The following is an 8,667-nucleotide window of genomic DNA, read 5'->3' on the forward strand; positions in this document are numbered from 1 at the left end:
CATAAAGTACAAAATAGGTATTAATAATTAATATTAATATAATAAATTTCGATCAATTTATCAAATAGATATCTATTTGATTATTTCAAAAATATTATTATTGTAAATTTTAGTAAAGTAACTAATAATAATTAGGAATTTCATATTTCTAATTGACTCATAAAAAAAACAATACCAAAGATAATAAACCAGTAAAACGTCGAATAGAATCCAATGACTAAAACCCCTGATGGTTTTGCACTTTTATTTCATGTATAATCTTTGTTCAACATCAGATATCATACAATCTGACGGTTAAGATTGAATGTAGGATGGTATAACCAATATGATTTAGATTTCACTCCTACATATGGTAAAATCACCATAATTTCGACCATAATGAACAACTTCCTTTTTTTTTCTGCTGAAGATAATGAACAACTTCCTATTCCAATCTTCCTCAATGTTGCTCAAAATGGGAAAAAGAATATAATCCGGTCATTTATAGTTCTTTGACCTCAGCCTACCTACGACCTTTGGGTGGTAGTCTCCTTACAGTCACTTCAAGTGAGTTCAAGTCTTCAAGAATATAATATTAGATATTTCAAACACATGTAGTGAAGAACTTCATGTAGAAACGATGGTTTTCCACAAATCCTTGTTAAAAGTTTTAACGACTAAGAAGCTATCAGAGACACTAATTGTTGTTCCACTTCTTCCCAGTTCTTAACTTTGGTCACCAGAGGATGCTGATCAACAGACTCGTTCTTGCACCAAGGATATGAGTTTTCATAATCAAAAAGTAAGACTCTAATTCCAACATCAGCACACTCTATGGCATATCGTGGGTTATCATCAATAAGAACCTTGGCTTTTAAAGACCTGTCAATAGTAGTAGACCAGGAATCTATCACTAATTAAACATTAGAAAAGAGAGATTGAATTCTCTTCTGTTTATGCAGTTATTACTGAGAAAGTAAGTAGAAAACATGCAATACATTAAAGAGCATTAAGGGACTTACCTACAAATTTCTGACTTTGGTCTTGACACACCATCAAGAGCAAAGTGGTTACCGAAGTGAATCTCACGAAACAGTCCTGGATAATTCTTCTCTATCCACTCAATTGTGCGGTCCTTGATTGCATTCTGCCGTGATCTGATCATACAATAATACCTCCAGTTAGTCAATGCTTACAAGATTCCTTTACAGGTTGATGAAAGTTCAATACCAAAAGCATACGTTACAACTGATAGGCTACAAAATCTTGATAACTTCTGAAGAGCCATCTGAGCACCTGGAAGAGGATGGATCCCTGACTTGAAATATGGTGTCTTAAAAAACTCGTGAACACGGATATCAGCTGCAGAACAAGATATAAGAGTTTGGTGAAAATCAAAAGAGAAGGAAATAATTTATATCCAACAATTTCCATAACTAAATGAATAGCAAAACCATTCACAAAATGTGATATGAAAATCTGACAGATAAGTTACCTTCATCACGTGAACAATTCCATATCTGCAACAGAAATGAAGGGTGCATCAGACTCCACATACAAACATGCACAAATTCACAACAATACAATGATGGCTTAATGGGCTGTAAGAAGTGTTGATTATCTTTTTATCAATGAAGTTTTATTTAATAGCACCACTAGTGCACAAGCCAAATACACCTGATGCAGAACTCAGAGAATTACCAAAGCAGACAAATAATACCTTGCAGAACTCATACACGTGATACTCAGAAACTGAATAATTTGATGAATATCGATCTGCAATGAACTTGTTGAGAGCTGACACAAAGTTTCCTAATACTGTTTATATGGGGAAAAACATCAGAAGAAGAACAAAAGTGGATAATCCAAAAATTAAAATTAGTATTAGTCATTCTAGGCAAGATTTTGACGAGGTAAGATTCAAGCAAATACACATGTAAAATGCATTAAGATAAGCTTAGAATAAAGTGAGATATCATCTGTGCGTTTCATGGACCCAGGAGCGGACTTTGACTTCAGTTTCTTAATTCTTCAATTGTATGTTTAAGTTTGAAACAATTTTTTTATAAAAAAAAAGAGGGAAAAGACATCAAGTAACGCAATTCTCCTTGGAAAAAAGTCAAGATTCTGCACTAGGTCTACATAATTCATATAAACTATTAAGTTAAATGACAAAATATATAAAATTATGAAGAAACACCATAATATAATAAAAAGAGTACCACATTCATACATACCCTCATCAACATCAACAGCAACCACAAGTTTCTGGGATAATCGATGATCACTGAAACAAGGAGGCTTAGCAGGACTTCCATTTATAGATCCATTATCAACCTTAACCAAAGTAGCATCACTCTCATCACTCCTAACAGAATTCCTTTGCTCCAAATCAGCCAACATCGGCTGGCGGCGATTCGATGCAAAGCCACGGGACCTTGTCTTTGCCCTCACAAAGATCCTATCACTATTACCACTGCAGCTACCACTAGTGTCAAAGCTACAACCTCTAGTACCAAAACCAATGCTTCTGCTAACCCCAAAAACATTAGCATAAACAAGATTACGGAGAAATGGGAAAGACAGGTAGCTACCACGATCAGAAAAAGAAAGAGAAGGGTACTGAGAAAAGGCCTTGCTCAAGTGGGAACAAGGATCATAACCAACTAAATAAGCCATAATATTGTTATGATAAAGGTGATGCCAAGTTTGCTGATACAAGTAGCGCACAGGGCCTTCACAACTCTTTAATCTAAACATAATAACACCAGAATCTTGCTCTGATATTCAAGCATCACCATTAAAAGAAAAGGAATAAAAGAAATGAACGGATAAATCTCAGAGCAAAAAAGGCAATATTCTCTTTGTAAAAGAATCAATCCCAGAACTTATTGAATTGAACACTGCGATCACCAAGGACCAATCTTTTCGCGGTCAAGCTCGTTCGGAGTCAAAAGGGTATCCACCAAATCCAACCGACATAAACCCTAGAAATGAGAGTGCGAAATCCGAGGCAACCAATCCCAATTACTACCCAGAAAATGGGAGTGTTTGAAAATGATATGATTCGTGAAAAGATCAAATCTTACAATGCCCCGGATCCAATAAACAAACACCCAGAAGAGGAAACTTTGATGGGTAACGATAATGAGGGAAAAGCTGAGAAATTTTGGTCCAGCTTCAGAAGAGTTTCAAGAAGATGCTAGAACCTGAAAACTGAATATGCTCGAAATCATAGACAATGAAGAATAATCTTTGTATATGGGTGATTTGATTGCTTCTAATCCCTCCTTAGTGTTCAAGAGTTAAATTCAAATTTTTGGTTTTCTTCGTTATATAGAATCATTCGGTGTGTAGAAAAATAGACGACATGCACTGAATCTGAGACTACTTCAATAGATTAATTAATCTTTTTCTTAAGTTGATAAAAGGGAGAATTTAAAGAGAGAGTTGAAAACAAACGTTGAAAGCTAATTGTTGGTTAATACGGAAATTAGGGCATCATTTTCGATTACCCATTACAACTTTCTTTCTTACCCATTACAGAAAGTAATCTCATGATTGTGAGCTAGTGTGATTATTTTGGATTATGATATGAAAAATGTTAACTAGCATCTTATAACGAAAGATTAAAAAATTTTAAATAAAAATATTTCTATTAGAAAATAAAAAGTTATATTATTTAAGATTTTTTTATTTTATATAATTTTCATATTATTTTTTCCCTGAACTAAAAGTAGTTTGTGATATTTAAACAATTTATAATTTTAAACATGTCATCAAATCATTAACATTTTAGCTTAATTGTATATTTGTTCACCTATTTTGTCTATTACATAAATCGGTCTCTTTATTTTTTTAATTTACTATTTAAATCTTCTTATATTTTAAAATACATTATTAGTGTGTAAAGTTGATTTTAAGTTTTTAACATTTAACTAACCGTTAACTGTTAAATTTCAAATGTTGACTATATTACTATATTATAAAGTGGATTAGAATCATGGTCCTTAAAATAAGAAACACTCTAATATTTTTACACCCAACTGTTTATTTGAATATTTGTTACAAAATATAATATTAATATAAGTTTTATGTGAAAATAATTTAAAATTAATTTTTAAATTTATTATAATTTTATATACTATCTTTTAAAATATAATATATAAGATTAAAATCTATTTTCACATAAATTAAAATATGTATATTTTCATAAGTTTTATTTTTATTTTATATATTATATTTAACTTTTAAAATGATACTTAATGATAATATTTTTTTATCTATATTAATATATTTATGTTATTTTTTTAGAATACAGACAAAAAAAATAATTCCATAAATTACATATATAAATATTTTAAAAAATAGAAAATATTGTCATTTTTTTAATTATGTATCTTTAGTATATAATTTAATTCTTTAAAAAAATTATTACCTGATTAAATAAATTTAAATATAAATAAAAAATACTATTATAATAAATAACAAAAATATTTTAATATAAGTAAAAAATAATGTGATTAAATTACATATATAAATATTAAAAAGGTAATAAAATACTCTCATTTTATGAAATTATAACTAAAAAAAATATACATTAAAAATAAAATTTATATTATATATTTACATCATAAAATAAGTTTTGAATAGTGAAAATATAATATAATATATGAAATAAAAATAAAGTTTATATAAGTATACATATTCTAATTTATGTGAAATCTTATATATTATATTTTAAAGGATAATATATAATATTATAAAAATATAATAAATTAAAAAAAATTGAATTTTGAAATATGTTTACTTAAATTTGTATTAATACTATATTTTGTACCAAATATTTAAATTAGCATTTGAGTGTAGTAATAAAAGAGTATGTGTTTCACTCCAAAAATTTAACGGTCAACAAGGTTAAAAAATAAGAAAATTCAAATAATAAATTAAAAAAAGAACCAATTTAATGTAATAAATAAAATAGGGGAAAGAATTTCAGGCCTAATATTTTTCACTTCTTTTTATATTTCTCTCACTTTATCAGCTTTCAATAGGTTTTGGGTGTCAAAATATATTTATGCGATTATTTTATTCAATTATTAAGCGAAAAATGAAGATTCTTTTGTGTGGATTTTGTTAACTGAGTATTTTTGTGGATTTCAAGCCATATAACTTTCTCTTGTTCTAAATGTGCATAAGATTTCCTTTGGATACGATACGGCTAGAAATGTTATTAATATAGTAAATTTTATAACACTCTCCTATTATTTAAAAATTATAAAATTTTATAAATCTCACATTTTATTTAATGATTTTTTAAAAATTTTATAAATTTAAACCGATGAAAATAAACATATTTAAAAAATAAATATGTTAGACAATGTATTCCTTCCTACACTCTTCAAAAATATATAACTCTTTGCTCATAAAAAGTTAAAAACAAATGTAATGTTAACTCTTTCTATAATTTTTCTTTCCAAACTTTTTAATACTACTTCATTAAAAAAATATTGATTGTGCCTTAAAATATTTAAACATTAATTCCAAGTAGAAACTGGTGTCCCAGAGGCACGTTGATATTTTTTCAAAAAAATGATTCCAACACCAACAAACTGAAAAAAAAAAAATTGATACAATAACAGGATCAGGGATTAAAAATTGAGTCAACTTGAAGAACAAGACCAATTATTCATTCATTTGACCATGTATGAGATTGAAAATCTACTCATTAGTGAGAATATACAAACAATTACAAAGAAAGGAAAATAAATAAATGAATAAATTAAAAAAATTGGCGGCATGAACTTGTGAAACTCTGCATAACACAAACGAAAAAACTAAACACAAAGCAATAACATGACAGTAAAAATGAAGCTTGACACCAGCATGACCATTGAGTGTAGTTTCCTCTCTGGTGCAACAGAAGAAGAGGTGGACTTCTTTTCATGCTTCCCCAGATCGATCATGATCTTAAATTGACAAGAGCTTTGAGGTGGTGAAGGGTTTATGTTAGTGATGACAGAGAGACCATTGAAATTGCATGCACCTTTTTGCTGATTCATGGCCTGATAGTACATGTTGAATGCATATGAAGCATTGCCTCTTGTGTCTAATCCACTGCAAGATGACCCTGGAGAGAGGCTTGTGCAATCAGCATATGTGCATGCTTTGCTCATGCTCTCAGCTAAAGCATTAGGGTCAACATTTGCTTGAGTTGACATCACACACCATTGCTTTGGCAAATACCTCACCCCTTTTGCACCAACTAGTTGCTTTCCACCACCCAAATTCAAAGGGTATTTAATGGATCCATCAAAGTTGAAGACACCCCAATGCCTCTCAAAAGGGCCAGGCTCAATGCTCTTGGCATCCTCATCTATAAATCCAAACAAGTAGATATCTGGTGGGGAAGGTCTTTTGGGGCTTCCTTGTCTTTTCACAATGCGGTCAATTAGGCCTTGGTTGAACCTTCGAGCATTCTTGATGTTGGCATTGGCTGTTCCATCTGTTGGCCATCCAACCTCTCCAATGATGACAGGCATTTGGCCAAAACCATTCTTCTCAAGGGCTGAGATGAGGGTGTCATAGTTTGCATCAAACACATTGGTGTAGGTTATGGAGCCATCAACAACGGGAGCAGCTGAGCCATCAAAGAAGGCAAACTCTTTTGGGAAGTGGGGATCAGCATCAAGGCTGAGGAATGGGTAGATGTTGAAGGTTAGAGGCCCACCATTTTGGCTTAGGAACTTTATTATGGAGATCATTTGGTCATGAATGTCAGGCCTGAAGTTTCCACCTGATGGAAGACTACTGTCACTTTGGTAGACATCAGCATTTAGAGGGGTTGTCACCTTCACTTGCCTGCCTAATCCTGCTTTTATAAGGGCTGCTTGGATGTTTTGGATGGCTGGAAAGGTTGAATTAACAAACCGGCCATTATATGTTTTGAGAAAAGCCTCATTCCCCACAGCAACATACCTAGCAATTTTGCAAACACCGGTTAAATATGCAATTATTCATTTGCAACACAAATATATTTTGCCCTTTTAAAATGGAGAAAAAAAGTTATGTATTATCATCCAATCATAACCTATCATGTATGATAAGTTTATTGACTTATATGATAACTATCCTAAAAGTCAGATTAACGTGATTAGTAATGGGATGACAGTGTGACTGTGTAAAACTGCTTTATGTACATGGTCATTAATTGCTTTTAAAATGACAGCACAACAAGGATTGGAATAAAGAGATAGTGTAGTATTATATTACCTTATATCAACCCCATTTTTGGATATGTAAGAGGACACGTTTTGGTTGACCCATGCAATGGCAGCATCGACATTGGAAGCAAGGGTTGCTAAGAGGTCATTTGGTATGCCAACCATGACCTGAATGCCAGAATTTCCTAAAGCCTTGAGTGCTGCGGGATCAGCCTCAAAGAGCTTCACTTGCTTGAATCCATTGTCCTTCATGAGTTTCACGGTTATTTGAGGTGGAAGGGGATGTGTTAAACGCGTTCCCCAGTTGCAAGCAAAGCCATGAGCACCCTTTGCCAAACCTTGGCTTAGAATGCAAAGAGCTAACAAAACGCACGTAGTAAAATGTTGGAGTCCCATGTTGTCTTGTTTTTTTTCTTACCTTACCTTGACTAATTACCTATGTTTCTGAGTCCCCTCTGTTCCCAACACTCACCTATATGAAGATGATTATTCTCAAAGTGGGGGAAAAAATAATGTACTTTTATTCAGTAGAAAGTTACGTAAAGAATTGCATTTAGACTCAACAAAACAAAGCACTGGATTCCTAAACCCATTGGGTGACACTAAGCCAAGGCATAACATTTTTATTTTATTTTTTAAAATGCTTACGTGGTAGGAGAGGGAGAACAATCTAGCAAAGAAAGGTAGAATCACACTAAAAGGTAACCGAAAAATTCAAATGCAATCCATAAGGGTAAGCCAAAGTTTATTTTTAATTCCAATTATTCCCTACTGGGTTTAGGATTGTCTATGGACCGTAGCAGAATCAATTTTCATTTCAAACTAAGAAACCAGACTTTTAAGAACGGAAAAGAAAAAAAGCAACTTTTTTTTTTATCGTCCAAGAACAGCTGAACTTTATCTTGTTGTTTTCCCATTTCTATGTCGTCTACTTATTTATTATTTATTATCGTGCTTATTTTAATTTAATACTATATACCTAGGATCGTATCGAATTTCCTTATACAGATACGTTGAAAGAGAAAACTACAGTACTAATTTTCCATCACGCCATAACAAAAGGCAATAGCTTCATTAATAATCGTTTTCTCTTTTCTTAGAAAGTTTCATAGATTCCATTTCAATCTCGAATTGGAATAGCTCTAATTGACATCCAACGAACAATTTGGAGCTGCTCTGCTATGGGTAGGAATAATGTAGAAGTGGGCAGGACAAGACCAATGAACTTCTTAGTAGAGAAACAATTTTTACCCATAAAATAAGTTTTGCTTTTTAGAGTTTGAAAACTAAAAATAGTTTTTATAAACAAAAATCAAACAGATTATAAAACTAAAAAACGCAGTCAAATACACTTGAGTAACGCTCTTGTTCAAACTTTGCAAGGTTGTCATAAATGTAACAATTTATATTAAATTTGCCATGGTCAATTGAAATGAAAAGTGCAAATATTGTAAATAAAATGAAT

At 31.5% G+C, this 8,667-nt stretch overlaps 2 protein-coding genes across 2 annotated transcripts; both read right to left on the reverse strand.

Annotated features, from left to right (window-relative positions):
* Positions 1–214: 214 nt before the first annotated feature.
* LOC100793947 (uncharacterized) lies at positions 215–3,536 on the reverse strand. Its single transcript, XM_003541273.5, has 6 exons — positions 2,217–3,536; positions 1,700–1,797; positions 1,475–1,499; positions 1,221–1,341; positions 1,002–1,136; positions 215–861 (listed from the first exon to the last, which is right to left on the reverse strand). The coding sequence occupies exons 1-6, from the start codon at positions 2,737–2,739 to the stop codon at positions 657–659; spliced, it is 1,107 nt and encodes a 368-aa protein (XP_003541321.2). The 5' UTR covers positions 2,740–3,536; the 3' UTR covers positions 215–656.
* A 1,941-nt stretch (positions 3,537–5,477) lies between these two features.
* LOC100794467 (glucan endo-1,3-beta-glucosidase 5) lies at positions 5,478–7,677 on the reverse strand. Its single transcript, XM_003541274.5, has 2 exons — positions 7,252–7,677; positions 5,478–6,957 (listed from the first exon to the last, which is right to left on the reverse strand). Exons 1-2 carry the CDS (start codon positions 7,596–7,598, stop codon positions 5,817–5,819), a joined length of 1,488 nt encoding a protein of 495 aa, XP_003541322.1. The 5' UTR covers positions 7,599–7,677; the 3' UTR covers positions 5,478–5,816.
* Between the last annotated feature and the right edge of the window lie 990 nt (positions 7,678–8,667).

The sequence above is a fragment of the Glycine max genome, chromosome 13 (assembly GCF_000004515.6).
Source record: "Glycine max cultivar Williams 82 chromosome 13, Glycine_max_v4.0, whole genome shotgun sequence".
Lineage (NCBI taxonomy): Eukaryota > Viridiplantae > Streptophyta > Magnoliopsida > Fabales > Fabaceae > Glycine > Glycine max.